The sequence below is a fragment of the Haliotis asinina genome, chromosome 10, assembly GCF_037392515.1.
Source record: "Haliotis asinina isolate JCU_RB_2024 chromosome 10, JCU_Hal_asi_v2, whole genome shotgun sequence".
Lineage (NCBI taxonomy): Eukaryota > Metazoa > Mollusca > Gastropoda > Lepetellida > Haliotidae > Haliotis > Haliotis asinina.
In genome coordinates this window covers 28,837,679-28,864,603 of record NC_090289.1, presented here as the reverse complement: position 1 = coordinate 28,864,603, position 26,925 = coordinate 28,837,679, and the positions used below count along the sequence as shown (strand labels likewise).

Genomic DNA, 26,925 nt, shown 5'->3' with positions numbered 1-26,925 from the left:
GAAGTGATAACATACTTTAATATCATCGTTCGGCTTCGAATCTCATTCTTGTTTGAAGCTAGAATCTGTGATAATGTGTCTTTAGTGTGTATCAATGATGGTTCTTCTGTCAGTCCCAATGAGTGCCTGCATAAAGTCCATCCGTGGCTTGTACATTTATCATCAGCTCTACAATCCAGCACATTGTCTAAACCGGATGGTTTCTTCAGTCCCAATGAGTGCCGGTTTAGACAGATTCTACTGTATGCAGGTATGTATTGCCATCAAATCTTACGTAGCCGCACAACTGCCTGTCTCTATCCTTCCGCCCAACCCCTACTGCTATGCGAAATGAGTCGAGACTGCCTCAGGTTCTGAATCTCCGGGCTCGTGGGTATCGTTTTAATTTAAACCAAGTTTTTTGTTTTTGTCAAAAATATGTATTTTCAGAGAGTGTTAGTCTACCCCGACAGGATACTTCGAGTGAAGCATAAATGTAATCAGTCAGTCTCCAATACCGTTCAGAAATATTCTGAATCAGAAAAGAACAGTCCGTGTAGTGGTAGCTCTCTGTAAAACCATTCACGCCAACAACCCGTTGACGTAAAAACGTTTCAACACACGTGACCTCTTTGCACTTCGAAAAATCTGTGAAAATGAAGCTTCATCGATCTCGTAACGCTGTTCATTGCTGATGGCGTCTAAAAATAAACTCCTTCCAATTGGGTTCATTTCATTCTTTAAAAACCCAAGCTAGTGTCACGGACACAAGAGGTGTAACGACCCCCTGGGCAAAGAGGCGTTGGCAACGCTTTGTCACTTTGTGCAATCAACAGTTTAGTAATGCGCTCATTGCAACGTTTTTTTATCTCCCGATTTGAAACATTTCGAAGAACAAATTCAATGCATTTATTCATTTTTTCGTCATTATATTTTTCTGCTGATCTCGAGCCGTAGTTTTCAGGCAGAAAATGCCTCCTGTAGAATGTCCACGTCCAATTACTGTAAAAATCGGGAATAAAATGGAAACAGGCTGTCAAATTAAAACGAAAAAAGAACATTCGTATTTTTTCAGGACGATTGTAGCTAAAAGGCAAAACAGATTATTGCTATCTTGTTAATAGAAGCGGGTGATAACTGTAAAGGCTTCGTGCCTTCCCTAGGGGCATGCATGTTCACTGATAATAGGGACTTCCCACTGCCATCCAAACACTCAATCAATCTTAGATTTTCATCGAGTCAGAATATTTTAAGGGAGAAACTCAATGTTTTGTTTCTGCTACAGATGGGACGAAATGAAGATCACTTGCAGTGTCACATACCTGTTGACTTTTAGCCCGGCAGAAATGACATATAGTTCCTTATATAAATTCTATATGTATTTAACAAAAATGCATCAGATCTGAACTGCAGAGCTGGAAGAAGAATGTTTTAGGCAGTTGAGCCGTGATGGTAATGTGAACAAATGGGGTTAAACAATTGTGTTGTTAGTCTAGTATGTTGTGGGCCCTGAGAGGAGTACCCAGAAGTTCCAGTGCGGATCTTCAACCTGTGGTTTCTTTGCTATGATATTGGAAGCACCTTAAAAGGTCAGACGAAGAGATCACATTTCGTGTTTTGTCTGTGCCACAGGTGGGTGTCTGAGGGTGTCATAGCTATGTGCAAATCTTCTTGTCTTATCAACATTTACTGACAGCCTGCGTTTGGTTGCTTAGGTCACTAAATCAGGCAGCTCGTGAGTACGATTTAGCACAGCTTCTTGTTGTTCAAATGAAATCTAAAAAGTGACTGAGTTTAGTTTTTCGCCGCACTCAGCAATAGTTTAGCTATATGACATATATATAGCGGTTTGTAAATAATAGAGTCTGGACCAGACAATCCAGTGATAAACAGCATGAGCATCGTTCGTCTTCGTTTGGATGTAATATGACACCTATGTCAACCAAGTCATCGAGCCACAGACAAATTAAGGATGGATGGTATATTCGGATGCTCTGTTCCAAAGGAGAATTATATCACAATCAATTCGTTATCGCAATTGTTTATACACATAATAAAAACTCATTCAAAAACTCTGTATTCAGTGAAACACTATTAATATCTCTATCACGACGCATTCCAGTGTAGCGTCTATATTTGGTTGTAGTTTCCACACTGCAATATTTCAGACAATCCAGTGATCAACATCGTGAGCATCGGTCGACAACACTGGATACAACAGTATGTGTCAATAAAGTCAGACAGCGTGGCCACACGATCCAGCTGGTCGCTTCTTACGACAGACATGGGTTGGTAAAGACCACTTCTAACCAGGATCTTAAGGGGTGGTGGCGTCTACAACAGAAAAGTCGCATTACCGAGGCCTATTGTCGGCTATCACTGACTTTAGAGGGACCAGAGACGCTACAAGTATTCCCTCACAATCCAGTATTTCATTTTATACACTGTATCTATATTTATGTATATATCACTGTGTGTTTGTAAGCAATGGAAGACATTAGAACATTTTTAAACACGTTAATCACCGTAGTAAATGTTTATACATCCCGCTTTGGCCATCAAAGAAATCTGTTTATACTGTTTAAGAGAGTGTGAGACCCAAGAAAAAACATATGCCTCCAACTTAACAGTGTTTAATGACATATCTGTCGTTTCTAGATGGTAAATTACTCTGGGAAATAGGTGTCGCTGGTGTCTGTTTACATTACCAACGACCTTTAATATATGACATCCATGGATACCGCATTTAATACAAGTTGAAAGCGTTCTTGAAAGGTTTGATTCCACCCACCATCTTGAACCTGCTCATTACTGCATGTTTGACTTCCGGTTTTGCGCGTGCAGTTTATAGACCTTTGATCTCTTGCAACACTTCAAACCTCAGTTCACTTTTATCAAGACTGCCCTTTCATCCACAGAATGTGAATTGTGAGCCTTTTGAAAAACAGACCAAAGGCCGATGAGCAGGATAGTTTTCACCTGTTGTGACGCGAGAGTTGACGTAATCTCGCGAGGTGAGAGAAGCTCTCGTTCAGCCAGTGTTTTCCCTAAAGTTCAGTCGGGGAGCATATTGACAGACTAGAAACCTATTTCACCTGCATAGGCGGTATGAGGGTACATTTCACTCAGAGTTCAAGCCCAGGGCCTTGTACGTGCGTGGAATCTGCTGACCTGGTCGAAGGACTATCGACTGAGTAAGCGGCGCTGCTGATAAATATTCGCCCCACTCAGAATGGCCCGTGTTACATAATGGTGCATGCTGTGGCGACGGTTTCAAGCCTACAGAGGCTGATCTCGCCACTCGATCAATGCTTTAACCGGGGAAATTAATCGGGCTAACTCTTATTTCTCTCCAAATGGCTGCAGATCGAAGTAAATTCTCGTCCAAATTTGATAGCGTATGATTTTGTTCCGAGCTTGACAAATTGTCGATCTTATTTTCAGATAATCTTTGAATTGAGTTTGTGGAATCGATGGCATGGGTTTCTGTGATCCTCCGGGGCACTTCTGATTGTGCCTGAAGGTTTTTCAGCCTCTTCCAACGAAAAGGACTGGCAAGTTTTTTTATTCCGTTTTCAAACCTGATTTGAAACCTTTCTCGAATCAAGCTTTTATTAGATGAAATTGTTACAGAAAGTAATCAAAGAAATTTTCGGAACGGGATTCAGTCAAATCTGAAAGAAGGAAGAAACTCGCAATCTGTGCGCCAGGGCTATTCATAATGAACAAGAGGCGACAAAAATCGGAAATCAAACTTATTAGAAAGTCTAAAACCGTCAATAACAGTTGTCAGGTTTCATTTCTGTTGCGAATATCGAGTTAGGATTCCAGTTTTTCATCCTTGATGTGACTAACCATCTACTCAGAAGCAGACTTATAATCAATGTCATTCTGTTTGAAGAGGAGGTGTTACGTGTCAAAATCTTAAAAACAGCTCGCTTGTTAAATCCCGTCACGATGGGTGGTTGGGCAATACCTAGCATCTGTGAAGGCAGAATGTCAGGGATGGGGTTCTGATGATCGAACCATCCAAGTAACCATCGCGTCTCTGTGAGTTAGTGAGTGAGTGGGTGAATGATTAAGTGGCTGGGTGGTTGTGAGTGGGTGGCTGAGTGCGTGAGTGAGTGCCTGGTTGAGTCGGTGAGTTAGTGAGATTCTTTATTTACAAGAAGCAATGAAACACTAAAACAACAATACGTTTGACAATGTCGTCATTAACAGAATCGATCAGCTGTAACAGCAAAAGGCAGACCTACGCACAATCCATTTTACCGCCATTTATGGGGACGAATCTGATTGCCACCAACGAACGTGACACATGTACCAAAAAATGAAATTTAATATAAAAATGGATAAAATGAACCTATTAATACTGAAAAAGAAAAATGCTTATTGTGTATAATCTGTCATATAATACATCATATTATGACCTAACCAAATGATTCTTCCCTACAACAAGGACTTGACAAAGGTAACTGACGCATATAAATGGGTGGCAAAAAGACCAGTGAAATTGATGTAAGTTGGTCTGCGTATCTGGGAATGAGTGAATGAAATATGCCAATGTTTTCGATTTCTTGTTCGGGTTCGATTCCCATTCCATCTGTTTCAAGACGCTCTTGGGACGGCGGGTAGCTTACTGGTTAAAGCGTTCGCTCGAAACGTCGAAGACGAAGATTTGATGTGTGGGTTCAATGTGTGAAGCACATTTCTGGTGTCATCCGTGTTTTCATTGTGTTTACTTTTGAAAATTGACGGAGTCAGACGGAGTAGCAGATATGATGACCAACACGGGCTTATGTCTTCATTTTTTTAGCTTATTTACTCTAAAATGGCGGCCTGATCAAAGTCTATTTGTACAGCAGCATTTGCAGAACGCAACATCGGTTCAGAATGAAGTTCAACGAATACATGCTCCTGCATTCAAATGTTTCTCGCCCTGCCATTCATGCATCACAGTTGGTGATGGGAAACCTCTGATAGACTGAAGGCTCGCGGAAGGAAAACATTGGTACATGTGTACCAGCTTGGTACGTAAACTGAATCAACTGAATGGTACAGCAACGCTGAATTGTACTGAATTGTATGTAAACCCTGGATAGTACAATATAGGATTTACTGAATGACGGTTGACTGAATGGTACACTGTTCACTTAATGGTACGGTTACACTGTCTAATGAATGGTAGGGTTACACTGTCTACTAAATGGTAGGGTACACTGTCTACTAAATGGTAGGGTTACACTGTCTACTAAACGGTAGGGTTACACTGTCTACTAAATGGTAGGGTACACTGTCTACTCATTGGCACGATTACATACATTCTCTACTGAATGGTACGGTTACACTGTCTAATGAATGGTAGGGTTACACTGTCTACTAAATGGTAGGGTTACACTGTCTAATGAATGGTAGGGTACACTGTCTACTCATTGGTACGATTACATACATTCTCTACTGAATGCTACGGTTACACTGTGTAATGAATTGTAGGGTAACGCCGTTTACTAAATAGGTACGGTTACACTGTCTTCGTAATAGTACGGTTACACTGTCTTCTGAATAGGTACGTTTGCACTGTCTTCTGAATAGGTACGTTTGCACTGTCTTCTGAATGGTACGTTTACACTGTCTACTGAATGGTACGTTTACACTGTCTACTGAATGGTACGTTTACACTGTCTACTGAATGGTACGTTTACACTGTCTTCTGAATGGTACGGTTACACTGTCTTCGTAATAGTACGTTTACACTGTCTACTGAATGGTACGGTTACACTGTCTACTGAATGATACGTTTACACTGTCTACTCAATGGTACGTTTACACTGTCTACTGAATGGTACGGTTACACTGTCTACTCAGTGGTACATTTACACTGTCTACTGAATGGTTCGGTTACACTGTCTACTCAATGGTACATTTACACTGTCTACTGAATGGTACGGTTACACTGTCTACTCAATGGTACATTTACACTGTCTACTGAATGGTACGGTTACACTGTCTACTGAATGATACGTTTACACTGTCTACTGAATGGTTCTAACAACGTTTACTGAATGGTACGGTTATGGCTTCTGCTGAATGGTACGTTTACACTGTCTACTGAATGGTACGTTTACACTGTCTACTGAATGGTACGGTTACACTTTCTACTGAATGGTACTAACAACGTTTACTGAATGGTACGGTTATGGCTTCTGCTGAATGGTACGTTTACACTGTCTACTGAATGGTACGTTTACACTGTCTACTGACTGGTACGGTTACACTGTCTACTGAATGGTACGGTTACACTGTCTACTGAATGATGCGTTTACACTGTCTACTTATTGGTGCGGTTACCGTGTCTACTGAATGATACGTTTACACTGTCTACTGAATGGTACGGTTACACTGTCTACTGAATGGTACTAACAACGTTTACTGAATGGTACGGTTACACTGTCTACTGAATGGTACGTTTACACTGTCTACTGAATGGTGCGGTTACACTGTCTACTTATTGGTGCGGTTACACTGTCTACTGAAAGGTACTAACAACGTTTAGTGTATGGTACTGTTATGGCTTCTGCTGAATGGTACGGTTACGCGTATTATAGTGAGGGCTCCAGAAAGCTCACGACACACTTTCTTTCCGAAACCATCATGTATTTTCAAATGCTTCAATTTACGACCTGCAGATCCTCTCGAATACTCCGTTACAACGTCAGATCGAAGCCCACCGTCTCGTCAACATCAGTAAAAAACTGGCAACTGTGAAAACAATAACCTTTGGATAGAGGCTCTTGGTATTGTGTTTTATTTTTGTGTAAAACACACATCCTCTAATAAAGTATCGCTTAGCCCTTAAGATTGGTGCGTTAGGGTTATTCGCTTTACTTCAAGGGTATTGTCGGCGCAAGTTTGAGACATCTTCACAAGTGATAAGTAATATCAAGTATACGCATCTTGAATATATAGTTTCATATTCAAAGGAAGCAGGTGATAATGTCTAGTTTCCATTTTTGTTGATGCGGTTTATCAAAGAAGGGCGGCTAATGATAGACATCACAATTTCTCATCGCTTTGTGAACGTACTCAAAACTGAAATACGATAGTGTTAATTTCAGCTGGGCGTTCCACATACATACTGTATAAGCCTATGCGGTTCCCGTATAACATAAAGGCAAATACTCGTCTACCATGGGATATTTGACCACTATAGATATTTAATGATAGACAACGGGGACTTCACACGTAGATATCCTCATATACAGGCGGTACGTAATTGGCATCCTGGAAACATTTGATTGACAGCTAAAGACATGAATGTCAAAGTTGACGTATGTAGATATACTGGTAACGACAATATAGATAGCCAGACATTTCCCAGAATACCTTGCCTTAGCGTGATAAACTGAATAATAATTTCTGGACACTTAATGAGGGTCGACATCAAACGGTTGACCTCAGCCCCCGTGGTGGCAAGAATGACCAGTCCCCTCCCCCGCGCCTACAGTCTCTACCCCCTACCTGGATATCGGGTCGAGGAGACTAGGGGCAGGGACTGTAAACCATCACACACGTCTTTGTTTTGTAGTGGGGATCATTATCGCCTTATAAGACTTAAGCGTATCATGGTATATGAACAGAGCTTCAGTTACAATGCATTGATGATTGTGACATCCTGTCGATATTTTCGATAGTAATCAGGATGGAATGCGATTATTATATATAAAGGCCGTACAGGATGTTTATCCTTTGTATAACTTTTTGGGTAGCTGTATGTAAATATGATATACCAACAATGTGTTCCACCAAATAATTGTCGTTTTAAGGATTTATTTATTTTGAAATAATCTGTCAACTGAAGACGGATGGTATAGTTTGACGAGAATGGTGAACTACCGAAATCTGGATTCTGTTGCATGCATAATCCGTTTATTCACTCAGTAATCTTTTAAATATATATGCATAAATTATAACCAAACCCAACAACCCCCAATCCACCCCACCCCCCACCCCCACCCCCCAAAAAAATAAAATAAATAAAACAAAACAAAAAAACCCAAAATAAACCCAACAACGACAAAAAAGAAAACACTCCTCTCCTACAAACCACTCCCACCCCCCACCCCCCAAAAAAACCCAAACAAAACAAAAACAAAATAAAACCAACAAAAAACAACCAAAAAAATCAAAACAAAACAAAACAAAACAAAACCAACAAAAACCAACCAAAAAAACCGAAAGAAACCAATTCAAACAACAACAACAACAACCAAACAAAGCACAAAAACAAACACCTCAATGAAAACGAAACAACAGAGAACAAACAAGAATGCGCTCTATGAAACCAGCGTATCTGGCCATGTTGTAGTACCGTTTCATTTCGATTTCGCAAAAACTCTGAGAATATTTAAAAAAATAATTGAATGGCAGAATTGTGCCAAAAAGAATTATATTAAGTACCTTGCTTTGTATTCTGCACTTATAGACATGTTGATGTGACTATTAAGTTATACAGTATTTAGTAGTTTGCATTGCATATTTTTGGTGTGTGTATTTCACGTGAAGGTGCAGATTTCGTATATGAACTACACAGTTGAAAATAACACGGATTGTTGTAGCGCTTGAGTTTTTATGGAAGATATATTTTCTTTGTGCGTACTGACATTAATTTACTTGATAAAACTATGTTATTGGACAGAATGTCAACGTGAAACTAATAGGAAATTGTAATTTATAAAACCTACCAATCCTCAGTGGTAATATTTAACACCATATACGAATACATATGAGAATATAACGTTCTAAACTGTGAATAACATATACTTTATTGCTTTCGATACGTGATGCGCGTGACTTGGATATGCAGCAACAACAGGATAAGCATTTTTTATCAAATATCTAGACATAAGCGCTAAGAGTCAAAATGACAACGCTTTGAACCACTCATCGGTACAACTGATGGAGGTAAACATCTCTGAAAGCTTGCTGAGAATATTTTAAAGATAAAACCAATATAAGGTATTTCAAATAGTGAAGATAAAACAAGAGTGAACATTTCTGTTATCAACTATAAGTTTTAGGCCTAGTATTATCTAATGTCGTGCTTATTGATCTATAAACCTCATAAACACCTAAACAAACTCAGTCTTATCGCTAACAGGGTCGCCATTTATCGCTGGAAACCGTAAACACACCTTACCGGGGGTGGATGTTGATCTGGCGTAACAGCCAGTGCTCTGCGCTCTCTGAAGCGAAGAGAAGCCCGGTACTCGTGTCATTCAAACGGCTTTATGTATAGCGGATTCCCCGCCAAAGCTGCTACCACGAAGAATGGGGATAAAGGATCTGTTTCGGTGCAGACGCCTTTGAGCACTGTTTGTGAACCAGAATTTATTGTTATTTCGCGGGGATAAAATTTGACCTGATGTGCGTAATCTAAAAGGTTATTGGAAAGCAAAGGGTGTTTTCTGAGTGAATTAAACATTAGTTTATTTCCTTAAGATCGTTTCATTGTTCGCAGTAGTAAATATCCCCGACTATAGATGAATCGGCAGGGCTGTGAATAACGGTTTGAAGTGAACGTTGAAATTGGCGATATTCAGGCATCTGTTATTATCAATGTTATTTGTTGGCTATCAACCTAAAACGACGTTGATCACTGCGCAGTTGTAGACGAGAAGCTTTTTCCGGTATTTGCTTTACGATATGCCATATTTTTGTTATCGTCATTTCAATATAACTCAGTCTGTCAAAATATATTACGCAAGAAGAGATAACCATTTCCTTCCGTACACATACCAATAAATAAACATTCAGTCACGATAAATATCCAACAGCTGCGCGTGAACATCGCAGCTAGTGCCCTTTATCGCCCCTCTGTCCTGTCTGTACATGCATTGTGTATTCTTACAGTTTCTGAATGGGTATAGTTTCACGCCGCTTTCAGCAATATTCCAGCAAAAACTCGGTGGGGAACACCAAAACTGGGCTCCACACATTCTGAAGAATCGAACCTGGGTCTACGACATAGCAAAAGAAAGCGTTAACTAGTAGGCTACCCCTCTCTTCCTATGCATACAATGGCTGCTATCTATATGAAAGGTACCCTTCATTTTGGATATATTCTATGGCTCGTATTTCACAAATATATCTTTAGACAAGATGCGAATTGGACATGAAAATACTGATAATGTGCACAGAAAGTATTTTTATGTCGATATAGCCGTATTCAGTCTAAATGTTGCAATGTTTGATGACAATCTGAAATAAGGCTCTTATCTTTCTTAGATTGTCTATATACGTACTGCACTTGACCCGCATCAGCAGCAGACTTCGTCATTTACACGTAATATTTTACACGAAACTTTACACAGAATGGGTTACATTTGACAACACTCAGTGAAGGGGTTGGAGGGGTGAGTGGGGAGCCCAGTAGCACGAAGGCAAATACAATCACCAATCTGGTGAATCCGACAGTCACAAGCATTGTGCTGTGAGACCAATTAGTTCGAACTCACGACTAGTGAATCCTGCATGAATAAGGGACGCAACTCTTAACTGTGCTGGTTAAAGCGTTCGCTCGTCACGCCGAAGACCTAGGTTCGATTCCCCACATGGGTACAATGTGTGAGGCCCATTTTCTGGTGTCCCCCGCCGTGATATCGCTGGAATATTGCTAAAAGCGGCGTAAAACCAAACTCACCCACTCACTTAACTGTGCAGAGTGCTGTCCCTTGGTCACACCAGAAACCGATGATAGTTGGTTCAAATTCCTATTGTTTTTCTTAGTTTTGACCGTATGTTCCACCTGCATAGTTCCAGGCCTTCTTCTACAAAGAGAATACAAGCCATGGTGCAATGTTACAAGCAGGTACCGGCCTAAAGCCCCACGACCAAAAGCCCTTCGCTAATTGAGCACTCCTGTCAAAAGCACCTCGAATCATTTACTTCATAAAAGACTGAACATTTCTCACTGCTCAGGTATATTTTATACAGTATTTTAAGTAGGAAAAAGTATTTGATATTATATAAGTATAATGAACCTTTCTCGCTGCTCTTATAATTTATAAAGTATTTTATAGCATCAGTATAAAGGAAATGGAGAAAACCTACACAGGGTATTGGTACTTTGCAAAACAAACATTTCTCACAGACTTTCCCAAACAGTCAATTCAGGCTTTCCGCCATTATTTAGAATCATTCCATTATGGAGTTTTTAATTTCATTAATAATTTATTGTCTGTAATTAAATTTTTCCATTGATACATAAAGTGAGGGGCTTTTGGTCGAGGGACTTTTGACCCAGACTCCTAACAGTGACGTTATTACACAACTCGCTCACGTCTGCACGTACACCAAGAACGAGTCAGAGTCATATGGTGCTATCGAGTTTGTTAAGTGCCACAAAATGTCTTATAAAAAAATACACACTGACGTCAACAAAACAAGCAATAATATTCTTTGCAGGTATTAACAGTATCACTGGAGATATGAATAAATCTCAGTGTCATATGGTAGTGTTTCTTAATAACACATATAAAAAAATTACCTCAATAAAACAAAACATGTAACAGTATTTCTTTCACATGTAGGGAAAACATGTCATAGTTTGATTTTTCACTTTGCGATGGTTGCTCAATTCATTATGCAACAATTAATGGATTGTCCCGGTAGCTTGTAAAAACATTTCAAAATGTCAAGATTGAAGCTTGTCAAATCATGTCACGATCAGCCAGGTAAGTAAATACAGACATTGTGTCTTTAACTGGTTGTGACTGGTAGTGAAATTAACGAGGGATTAATAGTTAATCCCGGGTAATCTTTGGAGTGCTGAGTATCAGTTAGCGTAATGAGCAATTTGCAAGTAATTAGCGTGAAGTGAGAAAGAATGCATGGTTATTAATGCCAGATGTCTGTCTTACATTGGTACATTGTACGACAGTCATTAATACCAACTTATCCCATTAGTTCGTATTCCTGGAAGCATATAAGTATATTATGGAATCTAGAAATAGAATCGGTTTGAATATCAGTTCTTTTTATGAGAAAAGACAAATATGTTTTTAACAAATGATATAAAATATTAACTGAGCCATGTGACAAGCAACCAGGGAAAAAGTACTCATATGTACTCAGTATTCATTTGCAAGCTGGGTTGAAAATATAAGGTATACAGGTTGCAAACAGTCCCTCGTTGTGAGATATTCATTGATATATTGCAATTAATATCGCTTGATACCAGTGTCAAAACATCGCCTAAGGTAGCTATTACTTGAAGAAATAGCTGCATCTTTGACAGGCATCATAGACGTTGAGTAGATAAAGAATGAGGACTATGATTATTGATATACAACGTATTTTATTCAGTGAGTGGGACGTTTCGACACTCACTAATGTATCTACAATTTTGATTACACGCCATTTAGAAAGTGGTCAAATGCAACATATGTCATATCAAATCCCAAATATAACATATGCTGTATCTACATTTGTATCTATGTCGAAAAGTCGCGCTGAATAAAGAAGTTGTATATCCATAGATCATAGTCCTCATTCGTTATCTACTCAACTTCTGTGACGCCTATCAAAGATGTAGCTATTTCTTTTTGCTTCTTGTTTTAGCCACCTTCAATCAAACGTTGCTGTACGCCTTACTTTTCCGGTAGTTAACTATTCCCGGAGATATACGTCTTCAGCCATCAGTGACTTGGTTCATTGTACGTCATCGTACATTGACGAGGGCAGTGCTCGTGATATCAATCACCGGTTCGTTTGTCCAGATTCGGGGTCGTAGGTTTTTCACATGGTCCTTTGTTAAAAAGAAGGGGCACGCTTTGTGGCAAACATTAACACACAAGTTTTTAAAGATCGAAATAGTCAAGTGCTCGACATTTGGTTGTCGTGTTCTATGTTCAGTGATAAATGAGATAATTATTGTGTTTCAGCATTATTTTCAGCTTACTATGGCTAGGACAAATCACGTAGTTATAAGCCGTTATATTACAGTGTTCCGTAACTTTGTGCATTTGTTTGTACATGAAAAGTGGATTTATTCTCTTTATCCGACACTTGCACTGATCCATGGAATACATTCAAGTACATGTACACCAATGTACGATTGTGCTTGATTCCTGCTGATTACAACTGGTAGACTTAAGGGTATCACAGGATTCCATGACGTGTGATAGCAATTATCGCAATACGAAATACATTACGTCTATATGGACTAGCTTTTAATATTATAACGTTAATGTTTGTCTTCTGTCATACAGTTCTGAAACAAATTTATCCTTGAAATCCCATTTAAGTCTAGAATATGTGGCAAGTCCAGATTTCCACAGTTTCAAAAGGAAGTAAGTCTCTGGGCATATTTTCATTTATGCTTATAATTTAATCACTGTTGATTTCGTGTAAAACATGTTCATTTTAGAGACTAGATGGTAGTCTGCGTTAATGTATACTAGTAAGTTAGGGATATTGCTCTTTTTATGACTGATATATCGTCAGCGTGTCAATAAATTAATACATCATTATTCATAATTTCAAAATTTACAAATATCCCTAGTCAAGTATATACATTGTATTCCCGGTCGTACACACATATCATTTGTGACAGTTACATATAAGATTTGTTCATAAATTCTTATTTACAAATTCATTTTACATGTGTACGATACAGAGCGTAGGTCTCAAAACACAAAACGTAATTTTCAGTCGGGTCCAAATAATTATGTAATATTGCATGATAAAAAACACTGTTTACATTAAGCATTTTATCAATGAAATGTACAATGGTTGTACGTAGATCCCGATAAGAACTGCGCGTGTTTCATTAGGAAATAAAAAAGTCCTTATCTGATAACAGTGCTTTGAAGATAGCCGCTCTGCAGGATCAAAGAGGCCGACTTAATTAAAACAATAATAGGCGCTCAACACGGCGATAGCGTTGATTGCCGTCACCATGCATCATAAAATTTGAAAACATAAACATTATATATTCGTAAATTCGGATAAAGCCGAGTTCAAGGTATCGTAATAGCTCACAACAAGGGAGAGGAAATACTCCCTGTAAATATTTAAGTTTCGTATTTACAAGTGCATTACAATTTAGACGGCATATTAGAACTGTATCATAAAAGTATCTCACTTTCCATTGTAAATCCCATTTAATATGTAACCAAAGAATTTAGTGAAAAAAGTGAAGAAATTACTTCAGGCTCTTTGATTAAAGTTGCATGCATTTCTCTCATGAAAGATTGTTTCGGAAGAATTGTTCAATGGATGTTTGGCCGTTAGGTATGAGGGATGCGAGGGGTTGTCAAAAAGTAGTGAGCCTCACCACGACAATGATATAAATGCAGCTGCTTTTATGTTTTATTTTTCTACAAAATACCTGTCAACCTCAAGAAAATTGGTTTGCTATATACCTGCCTCACGATCCCTATTTTGTTTGACTTTTCATCTTGATACCTTGCAAAACGCAAAATCTGCAGTAAAGGCATCACACACCTCAGGAAACAACATATGCAAGAAACATTTTGTGTGTTTGAGGTCGGTAAATGTCCGTTAAAATCAAACTCATATGCATAAAAAGGCAATCGCTTGTTCAGTCACTGCCTCTTTTATGTTTACTGAAAGAGCTTGTTTTGCAGACACTGCTATCACCTTCCAAATAACTTCATCGTAAAGACATAACTGATTCTAATGTTTTCATCATTCATGCTTGATGTAAAAGGGTTATACAAGTGTCAGCTTCCAATATACTGTAAATAATAGTACCAGCTTGAATGTCTGGTCACAATGTTTGTGAAAGATGTCAAAGTGGGAGTGACCTAAAGAACAGCGCCTGTCTAAATAGAAATCAAGCAATCAAAATCTTTGGCTGTTGATTATGACAGGAATGCATTCAATACCATTCTGAACATATTTTATATGATATCATCTGAGGACATACCACTATCCAAGAGGTACCACATGACAATAAGTTTTCATTTTCTGCAATTATTGTACAAATATTATACCCAAATGTGTTGTGATGACTCATATCTCGTGAACCACATTATCCACATTTGACACTTTGAATATGGCTTTGCTACTGATCCTTTCACAATGAATTGATGACTTTACAAACTTTGGACATCTAGAATATACTCGGTTCCTTTTTTACATCCCCGGGGAGAATTAGTCTCCTGTCATTTGCGTGACAACCAAGTGAAGATAGTTGCTTAACATATCAATCACATGATTGTCTGGCCCAAACTCGAGTTTGCCAGGTGCAGCCTTAATCAACAAACAAAAACAAAAATAATATACAGTTATTTTCGGAATTCTTCCTTCACCATCTGAATGAATTTCTTATGTATATTCAATAAAGCTATGTTTAAAGTCAATTCATGGATAATTACACCACCAGACTGAAAAATACTGGTATAGACTGATTGTTTTGCGAGAATACAAGTAGTTGTGTTTTGTAGAGCTAAATTCATAAAAAGTATCAATACTTTTTAAAAGACGTATTCAGCTACATTTATATACCGTTAAGTCCTAACATGTTCTCTGACAACTAAAATATTGATATTGTCTGCACAAAAGAATAGAAAGTTATTTATGTATTATTTATTTCTTTCTTATCATTTCAGTGTGAAACATCAACAGACAGGTCTATGGCTCTTCATCTGGCAAAGGACTAGCCACAAACAGTTTCCCATTTCTTTTCAATTATTTAACACAGAACACAACACACTGAGCGTTCTTCTTCCAGCAGTAGGCCTGTTTGTTGTTATACCTGTGTGTAAACTGTGTATTGAGGGCACATCCGTCCCCAATCGGGTAAAATAGATGTGTATAGGACCCCCGAGACAATACACGTCCCATCAAAACGTGTTTACTGGGGTGCGTGGGGTAGATTAAATAGTAATCAACCACCGTGACCTCCACTAGCTGATTCATTCATGCATGAAACGTGCAGAAATATTCGTCCAAGCTGTGCTTTCAAAAAACGCTCCAAATATACATGAGATATAAAACTGTTTAAGTTTGATCAGAGGTTTGTGAAGAATCAGCAACATTTTCATTAATGTGTCGGTAGAATGCATGCAGCGAATCATTATCACTGCTTCGGAGTCAATAGTCCGCGCATAATATTCAATCGCCCTTGAAAAATATGGCATTTCCAAACGCTGGAGGAGAAAGGAACAGCCACTCGTGGATTTCAGCCAATCGGCGTGATCCTGGCTGCAGTGCTCTCCTTTCCATTGGTGAATCATAGGTCACCGGTTTCTAGTTGCCCCACTACTAGTCACGCCTTTGTTACAGAACGGGCATATGGAATTTGGGGCTCCTAGAAACCGCTGAGCTTAGTTGTCTGTTTGAAAGTGGCCTCACAAAGGCAGCCATGTTTCGCTAGGAGCGAGTGAGATCGTCGAGAACGGGGATTTTACGATTGCCATGAATCGAAGACGGTAAGATATTGAGCTGACCTACACCACACTCGGATATATTAGAGATTTCCCGTATACGACAGTGTGCTTTCAAATATGGGGAAGTTCCGATCCTTGAAGAAACTGTTATTAGAAGTCTTGCTCGTATGTTGTATGCTGCAACATGGAGGGCGAGTGGACTGTCAGCAATCTCAGTACACAAGGATCACAGACCAGGCTTTGGCGCCTCACGGCAAGTGCGAACCTATCACCATACCTCTCTGCAAAGACATTCAATATAATGAAACTATTATGCCGAACTTGTTAAACCACCAAAAACAGGACGATGCTGGATTAGAAGTTCACCAGTTCTTCCCTCTCGTCAAAGTTCAGTGCAGCCAGCAGCTGAAATTCTTTTTGTGTACAATGTACGTTCCGGTGTGTACGGTTCTGGAGGACGCTATACCCCCGTGTCAGTCCCTGTGCAACCAGGCAAGGACTGGGTGTGAAAGTCTCATGAACAAATTCGGATTTCAGTGGCCCGAGAGTTTGAAGTGCGAGAAATTCCCAACCTCAGGTTTGTGTGTAGGAGAAAATAACACCGAACCAGAACAGACCTCTAAGCCCACTCCAACGGGCACCGACTACCCGATTCATCCCGGTGGGGGAGGAATGCATCCGACAGGAAAGAAGAATGATAATGTCACTAGAGATCTGGGTTTCCGTTGCCCCCTGACTCTGAAAGTACCAAAAGGCTTCGATTACAGGTTAAAAGTCGGCACACAACCGCCTGAGCGGGATTGCGGGGCACCTTGTCATGATATGTTCTTCAAACCTGACAATCGGGAATTTGCAAGATGGTGGATTGGAGTGTGGTCGTGTATTTGTCTTGCCTCGACACTCTTCACGGTGCTCACATTTCTCATTGACATGCAGAGATTCCGGTATCCAGAGAGACCCATTATTTTCCTCTCGGGCTGCTATTTCATGGTAGCCCTGGCTTATGTTGTAGGCTTTGCTCTGAGGGAGAAAGTGTCGTGTAACGAACCTTTTGATCCACCTAATGATGAAGCATCTTTGAAAATGGAGCCAATAATCACCCAGGGAACGAAGAAGGAAGGTTGCACAATTCTGTTCATGATGTTGTATTTCTTCAGCATGGCAAGTTCAATTTGGTGGGTAATTCTCACACTCACCTGGTTTCTTGCAGCTGGAATGAAGTGGGGACACGAAGCAATTGAAGCAAACTCTCAGTACTTTCATCTTGCAGCATGGGCTGTACCAGCCATCAAGACCATAGCCATTTTGGCCATGGGGCAAGTGGACGGCGATGTACTCAGCGGTGTGTGTTTCACGGGCATATTTGATGTGGATGCTCTCAGAGGATTTGTGCTAGCACCTCTTGTTGTGTACTTAATTATTGGAACATCTTTCCTCCTAGCTGGATTTGTATCTCTCTTCCGCATTCGTACCATCATGAAGAGCGACGGCACCAAGACTGACAAGCTTGAAAAGCTCATGGTGCGAATTGGAATATTTTCAGTTCTGTACACTGTGCCAGCAACAATTGTAATAGCGTGCTACTTCTACGAACAATCCTTCAGGGACCAATGGATGGTAACTTGGCATGCTAGTGTGTGTACAAAGTATAAGTTTCCTTGTCCATATGGAGTCACTTCCAAACCGTGGCCAGATTTTAATGTATTCATGATCAAATACCTCATGACCGTGATAGTTGGGATTACATCAGGGGTGTGGATCTGGACTGGTAAGACCTTCCTTTCATGGAAACAGTTCTATTGCAAAATCTTTTCACCCAGAACAAACGAATCTGTAGTGTGATGTTCTAGCCAAAAACCAAATGGTGAAAGACAATAAAAGGACGGGGCTATTCCTGTTTTGACAGAGGCTGGGCAGTTGGGAGGCTGGGTTTGTGATGGATGTGGTGCAATGATGCAGTGCATTTCAGGCCTCCCAACACGGAGAGAGGAACAATGAATCAGTGCTTACAAGTGATAATGAATGAGTGGATCGTTAGAACATTTCCATGATCCCTTATTGTTAAACAGTGCTCAGCCTGAACTTAACGTTAGCGTCCAAAATGGTGCCATTCACATGACGGGTCAATTAGACAATTTTAAAGATTTTGGACATCTTGCAAAATCAACATACTTTTGACATGCAAGACAAGTATTTATGTCCTCCATCCCAGCATTCTGGGAATCTTGAACAAATGTGGATGTGAATTAAACAGTATTTATGTATTATACAAGTGTGAATCTTGAAGATTCCGTAGAACACCAAAGCTTAGCCTTGTCTCCATGGACAAGCTGAATGCTAGCTGAATCAAGGATTTGAAGAGATTTTTCTCGACTGTATATCTGTGATTGGTTGTTTTTAACAATGCAAAATTGCTTGGAATTCTAAATTAAAGTCAGACAGTTCACCATAATGACAAATCAAGAGTTGTGCACAAATCCTATGCTTTACTGTAGAATTTACTTTGTGTAAGGACGTGTAGGCAAAGTACTTTAAATGATCAAATTGTGGACTTTAGTTACCATGGAAATTACCATTATTCGAAAAGGATGGTCACATTGTGTGGTTGGAGAGTGAGTGGAGAGATACTGTCTTTCTCTCATGTAAATATATTTTGTAAGAACCACGTTTCTATACTTCCCCCTGTAGCTATATGCTTGTTAAGTTTGTGTACATGTGTATGTAGAGTGAGGAAAGTAGTGTTTTTTAGTTCAAAATTTGCCAATTAAAATTTGTAGTAATTCTAACAATGTTTTATAGTTTTGTTTTTAGGTCAAACTGAAAATCAGTTCTCTGGTTTATGCTGATATAAGTACATGTTATTAAGTTATAAATGCATCCATAGTATATCGTGTACTGTATAGTGAATTATGAAAGAACTGAAAAAGTTACATTGATGTTCCTGGAACATACAATCGTAGAGTTAAAGTGGTTTTTTTTATAAGAAAAGAGTAAAGGAAAATCTTAATTTTTATTGAGGTATTTTCATTTAACTTTAAAAAAAATATTTAATAATATTTTATTGGCTTGATTCTGTGTTTGAAGAAGTCCACAAATGATTCATAGCGGAACTATTTTCAACTGACAGGCAGTCAGGAAAAACAAAACTTCCACTGAGAAATATGCCCCTTACTGATGTTATGTTTTTATGTTGAATGGACCAAAGATGGAATTATTTTGTTTTATTGTAACTATACCGTTTAAATCCAGTTGGCATTTATAATGAACAATTATGATGCTGTGTTAATAATTTAATAGAGCTCTTTGAGGAACAATATTTTGACTCCCATTTTTATGGATATTGACTTGTTTGGACATCTTTACTAGCATTTTTCTGAAATGATTGTTCATTGGTCTCTTTCAACAGGAAAGTGAGCATGAAATTATCAAATATTCATTTCCCACAATTGAATGTGATAATGGCAGTTAGTTCATACAGATTTTTAGTCTCCTTAACACATGCATTATTTTTTATGCTATTTGATGTTATTCCCTATATGCATATTTCCAATGGAAATTAAATCTGTCAAAAGCATTTGTAAGTTTACCATGATTCATTTGCAAACTGCTGTTGGCAGATCAAGAAAAAAGTTTGTATTTAAAAATAAAGCTTTTTTAAACTGAAACTCTGCATTGTTCATTTCTCTATTGTAAATGTGAGTAGGTTACACTTCTTAGGATTTAAAACACGCTTATAGTTCATGTCAAGATACTTAGCCAAAGTCTGTTATATTTGACACTACAATAGTTCTGTTACGAAAGGCATCAAATAAAGTAATAGGTACTATGCATGTTACAAGTCATGATACCCGACTTCAATACATTTAATTGTAGGCTACAACAGAGATTGTCATTCCGGTTTTATGATTTAGTAATTCAAGTAAGTTAATTCTTCCAAAATCTAAAATGAACTTTTAAGGGATTTTTAACAACTTGGAATGCTAATGGTCTCTATGATAACAAGAAGTTAAACAACCCAGAGTCATTTATAGTATATTGTTAATCTGTCATGGCAGATTAGCAAGCTATATGAAGACTGGTGTGTTTAACTTATGAGTTGGATGTGATGTCATTCACAGAGTAAAGAAATGCACTCTTCTTGAGTAGAAGGCACTTGGATTCTGTGTGGTAAGGGAAATATATTTAGGGTGCACTTTTCTCATATGTGTAACTTGTACAAACAACTGAAAGTGAACTCAACTCAAACCAGTATGGGCACTTTTGCTGTAAGCTGTTTTGTTTGCAACTCCTCAACACACTCCGTTTCTATCTCTTTGGGATGTTTGTGTGTGTAGAGTATGTTACTCTGCATGGATTCTTCCTGGTACCAGCTCACTATGGTTAGAACATGGGATTTGTTGTCAAAGCTGAGAGACCATAAGTGACATTCAATCAGAGATCTGAAGACTGTTTGATCCTTCACAACCGATTCCATCTAACAGTGAAAGGTTAACAATTTGGTGGATAGTTGGGGGTGAAGACTAACACAATATTTTAAAAGGTGCTTCCCCCAATTATTCAAAACTTTATTTTCTGTTTGTATTACAGAAAGCCCAGTCCCAGTTCGTGTAGAAATCATGAGAACTATTTGATTTTCTTCCTTTGTTTATAAATGGAAGTAAATTCAATAATAGTTAAAATTTAAAGCAATAGTGAAAATGTTCAATAAAATCTAATAGATTCATTGTATTCATGTATTGTAAATACTAGTCCTGTGTAATGAACCTCATTTAGTGGCATAAGTGGTGTTGTTTCTCTGTCCCTATTAATTCATCACTTCGATTAACTTGGTAGTGCTATCACTACTAGTGAACAATATTGCTAGTGAAATTGATACTGGCATATCATTACTTATGAACAACATGACATGATATTTCTGGTGAACAGCATGAGTGGTGTTGTTATATCTGTTAACAACATAGCTGGTGATATTGTTACTGGTTAACAACAGCTGGTGATATTGCTGGTAAACCACAAGGCTGGTTGTATCTGAAAGTGACCCACATTCCACACAGGTTTAGTAAGCAGGGTAGACAGAGACTTCACCTTAGGGGTGTTCAGTCTTGGTGGAGTTTGATTTATGATAAACTTACATATTGAAATTAAGCTTTGGTAGGCATTTGCTGAAACACACAGGATTGTGTGGAGATATAGTGTTTGTAATTATTTCATACATCTAGTATGAATATGTTTTTCTTTTAAGATAAAAATAAGGGTTGCAATGTGTTGTGATTAACTTATTAATATTATCTGTAATTATGACACAATACCGTTCATTGTCCAGTTGTCCACTTTACAACCAAGAATTGAAAATTATCCCCAAAGGACATGTTAAAAGTCAGTATTCTCTCAGCACCCAACTTACGATGGGGTCACTGAGATATCTTACACAAAACGTTAAGCACATCTAAGTTTTCATTTTTTGACTAAAGCTTTGCAGCACACGACCTTCCTGTTGTAGGTGCGTTATGTTTTGAGTAATTTATTTTAAATATTCAAATAAACTCATAAGTGACTGGTTTGAACACTTGGTATACCTGTCAACAGTTGTATGTGTTTTAAATTTGCAAGGGAAATAACTGCATTATCGTGGTAATGCCTGTCCAAATGCAGTTGTTTCCAGTTGATATTTGAATTGGTGATGTTCTTTTCATGAACTCCTCTTGACTTGAAGAACCTGTCCATCATGAATAACAGGACATAAGTCACAGCAGTCATGTGACCATAGATAATTCATTTATTGTCCCTAGGTAGCTATCACCAGGATTTCAGTGCACTCACAGACACATCCCAAACAAAGGCACATCTCTGTTACCTTTCACAGTCTTGCTAAAGTCTGTCATACAGGCCCTGAATACAAGATAAGAAAGCCCACGCAATTCTCGAAAATATGGCAAGTCTAGATTTCCACAGCTACAGTCTCGCCAAAATATTGGTTTGTCTTGGTTAAAGTGGGATGGGTCTGCTTTGAGATGGATGCATCATGAACTCAAAGTTGGTGCAGAGGATGGAAGGATGGGAACAAGATTCTTAAAGTTGATGGACCATCATTATATGGACCAACGCACTAGGTGCTCTCCGGGCTGTCTGCACTTGGACTGATTGCAGTATTTCCATGGTCACTGACTGACTCATGGGTGGGTGAATGTTATTGCGGTCTGAAAACCAATGGTTGATAGCAAGAACAACAGCCAACACAATTTGAGAATGCCACCCCTTATCACAACCACTTGATCCTGTTTGCGTTTGGTCTTAGGGCAAGCATGGGTTATTGATTATCCATCAAGTTAATATTGGATTTGGTTGCAAGATTAAAGTTTGCATAGATCAATTGAAGTAACCCTAAAGAAGTATACAAAGGTCAAGGGAATTGACAGGTCTTGCAACGAGAGATGGTCAGTGTGTGAGGACAACCTCGTGATTATGTCGTACAACCTTTCAGATCCATTGATTGCCTTTTACCTGACACTGCCCGCAATGTTAGCACGACAGTGAGTGAGTTTAGTTTTATGCCACACTCAGCAGTATTCCACCCGGCGGAACAACGGTATGAAATGAAATTGTTGTCAGGTTATTACACACTCTTTCCTAAAAGTCCTAATTGATAGTTTTAACTGTCTGCAAACGGAATTTCCTTGCGATGCATTCAGGTCACATGCTTCTTTATGTCTTCCAGTCTTTGGGAATCGGTTGATGTCTGTCTTTAAAGTATTGACGATTGGGTCCTGTCCTCTTTCAAGATCAACTTGACCACCAAAAGGAATTGTTTGCTTCTATCCAAATTATACATGTTCAGAGACTAAGCGTTAGTGTAAGTTGCCTTTAATGTATGTTGTTCGTACCATCACAGGTGCTGCCGAAAGAAACGATACTTTGAAGGGAAGATTGCCTTACCAGCAACCACACTCTGTGAAGCCGAAGTGCGTTGTCCATAAATTACAAGACAAGGCATCCACCTCATTCTACGTTACCTAACGAAATACTTTCTACTTACGTAAGGTTTCTTCATAACCAGAGACTAATATTTCGAATCAAATAGCTCATTCCCCAAGGAGGATTCGGCAGCGAGGAGGCGTTAAATGTATTGCAGCCATCGATTTCTATTTTTAAGTTTCAGCTGAGCCTTGAGAAGTATTTAAAATATTTACAAAGACAGCTGGAATTTTTTTTATTTACCGCTGACGTTTTTATCTGTTAGAGGTTAATCCACACCTCGCGTACTTTCGCAACCCATGAGTCAAAAGCCATAACCTTTATCTAAACAATGCCGAATCACGTGTTTACCTTCTAACATGTCTTTACTGGAAATTGCGTGATATAGTTTCAAGATGTGTGTTTCTCCCAGATTGTTTATCTTTCAAATCATATTAATGCAATTATCATTACAAATTGGCCATGTCTGCATGTTAGTTTTGAATGATGCTTACATGCGGAAACACTCGTATCGCAGTCGAACAGATGTAAATGCATATCACAAGATGAAAGGATGTAAGTGAAACTGACCCTAACCTGTGAACGGCGATACTGACATCGTGAGTAGAGGCAGCAAGTGCTCGGGTAGAACTGGTTGACCGAGGTAGTCATGACGTAGCTCAGTGATACTGGATTCTACTCGACTATAACGCCACTGAGGTCAGGTAGGCGTTAGGACGTTTTGGGCAATGTTCCAGAAGTATCGCAATGGTACCAGAAACAGGATTCAAGCTTTGCACCCACTTGGAATAGAACTGGTTCTTTGACGTGATCAAAATGACATCAACCACGACGCTCCCGCCCTGTCGTGGAACACATTGTTAGAAAATAATGTCGGTAAAGGAGAAATCTTCGTCTCGTTATTGAATGATGAGTGGATAAGTGAGTATGTTTTACACTGTTTTTAGCAATATTCCATCAAATTCACAACAGAGAACACCAGAATTGGCCCCACACATTGTACCTATGTGTGGAATCGAACCCGGATTGACGAGTAAACACTTTAACCGCTTGGCTCCCCACCGCCCCTAATGAATAGTGACCGTATCCTAGAGGGTTTTGGCATTTCACGGTTTCGTTAACTAAACTCAAAGTATTGACCTGAAAGATTGTCTTTGGTACCCCAATATGTTACACCTGCTAAAGGGGGCTACAGTCTTTGTATTAAGTGAGTGAGTTTGGTTTTACGCCGCTTTTGGTAATATTTCTGCAATATCACGACAGGGGACACAACATAAACCAATATGGAGAATCGAACCCGGGTGACGAGTGAACGCTTTAACCACTAGGAATACCCATTGCCCCACAACTATCTTTGTACATATGGCCGCTAATGCGTGCCTGGTTACCCTTGATAAATAGTGGTGTAAGTTGTTACATTTGTCAGGATAATCTAGAGTTAACAGATGCTGAAATATATACAAGGATGAATAGTAGCAGGATAGAGTTACCTTATCCTACGTCTTTTTAAAGTCCACTGAAATGACTACATTGTGCCTGACTGATCGTGCTCATACTGTCAACCGTCAGTTTGTTCAAAATTCGACTTTCAGCCTTGTTTGAAATATATACAGTATAACCACCAAATTGCTGTCTGCGGTCGAAATTAATATGCATTCACTCATTGTGTAACGGCGTGTGACATTTCTCTAAAGTACCGTGTTTTAGTCATGCAGCATAGGTAACTAATTTAATCGCTCTTAACTGGACGTAAATTCCTAATCTGATTATATAAAAAATCCCCGATGATGTTGGCAGAATATAAAGTGGCCAGATAGTACTGTCGCATACACAATGACTCCCCACTCCTCAGATCAGCCGTCGTGACGACGTGGCTGGGATTGACGCCGCCACAGAGGAGCGTGCTGTGTATATCTACACAGAGGAAGCGAGTACTGTTAATCGTTACCGAATCATGCCGTCACATTTGACACGGCAATTATTCAAAGCTGAAGGGTTTGACGTAGAGCGACGAAGGGTGCCCTTCTTGGCGAATTTGGTTCATACTAGTCGCAGTAGTAGACAACAATATGACACATCTTACAGCAGAACCCTCTCCGTCGTGGTACAGTGTGTTCCGCTCATACAATCGATTGGCAGTGTTTTCAATTGCAGAAACCACGGTTGCCACGGCTACGAAGTATAACAATACCCGGAATGTGTCGTCACAGAGGATATAGTGTTTCATCATACTGTGGAGGTTAAGACAATTCGCCCGAACCCCTATGACCTAGTGGCTTAAGCGCTCACTCGTCAAGGTCCGGGGTCCTATTTCCCCACGCGGGTATACTGTTTGAATCCCGTTTCTGGCGTTCATATCTCCACCACCACCAATCCCCTCCCCACGCCCCATCCAGACTCGATAACATGTATTTGAGGATCGACCTGTATGGCTGGAATACTGCAACTTTAAACAAACAAACAAACAAACAAACAAACAAACAAACAAACAAACAAACTATGGCGCAGTTACGCTAGATAAGCATATAATTCTCCTGACAAATCCTCGTACGTCATATTGTAACATTTACGGTATTTCGCGGTTCTATTTCATGCCGTTTAACGTCAGAAAGACTGCGCCAGATTTACCACCTAGTCTCCATGGCGTTGTTGCCGACAAGAATGACGTGAGGAAAGGTAGGCTATGATAGACTTTAATATCTGTGAGCTCTTCTCTCTGTAGGATTTATTGGGAGGGCTATAGCGTTTATATTACATGGAGGCCAGTGCTGCTTATGTTCCATAGCTATTTGCGCAGTTGTGTGGAGAGCTAGGCGCACTTGTCTGTGTGTTTAAATGTCATTAGTGGAATAGACGCCTATGGCACATACAACTGTTATACAAATTCACGTCGACCCCGTTACCGTAATAGTGTCGAGAGTTGATCAACGAATTTCAACATTTTGCAAGGCGATTATCAGGTTAAGGCAGTGACGTAAGGGAGTGAGTGAGTTTAGTTTTACGCCGAACTCATCAATATTGTAGCTATATTTCGGCGGTCACTAACTAATCGAGTCTGGAGCAGACAATCCAGTGATCAACAACATGAGCACCGATCTACGCAACTGGGATACGATGACATGTGTCATTAAGTCAGTTAGCCTCCCTACTCCAGTCCCTATAGTCGTCTCTTACGAACATGGGATACTGGACATCAAGTCTAACCCGGGATCTTCACGGGTCAGCCGTGCAGGTATTCAGTGACTTTGCTTTACTTCGCTTTCAGCAAAATTCGAGTAAAATCACGTGGTGGACACAAGGAATTGTCTTCACATACCGTGTGGGATTCGAACCCGGACATGGTTCGCTGTTACGAGCACTTGAATGGCAAAGTCAAGATGTAACCATCCCTCAAATTACGACTGTCAACAGCTGTGACGGACAAGCATGGTTTCACGCTTGGTCCTGTCTATTAGAGTCGGATTTTCCTCTTGAAAATACTCTTGTCACCGGAAATCTGGTGTTAAGCTGGGCACCGTCTCGCATATCACAAACAGATGCGCAAAATCAACCGGAAACC

General features: G+C 39.4%; 1 protein-coding gene across 2 annotated transcripts in view; it reads left to right on the top strand.

The window, feature by feature from the left end:
• Positions 1–16,303: 16,303 nt before the first annotated feature.
• Positions 16,304–26,925, top strand: part of LOC137299020 (frizzled-2-like) — a 440,584-nt gene continuing 429,962 nt past the window's right edge. Inside the window, exon 1 of one of the 2 annotated variants that reach the window (XM_067831489.1) lies at positions 16,304–20,059. In XM_067831489.1, coding sequence (XP_067687590.1) covers positions 16,512–18,236 — 1,725 coding nt within the window. In that variant the 5' untranslated portion in view covers positions 16,304–16,511 and the 3' untranslated portion in view covers positions 18,237–20,059. Of the gene's footprint in view, positions 20,060–26,925 lie in introns of those variants that run through there. The other variant, XR_010957775.1, reaches the window with a different exon arrangement.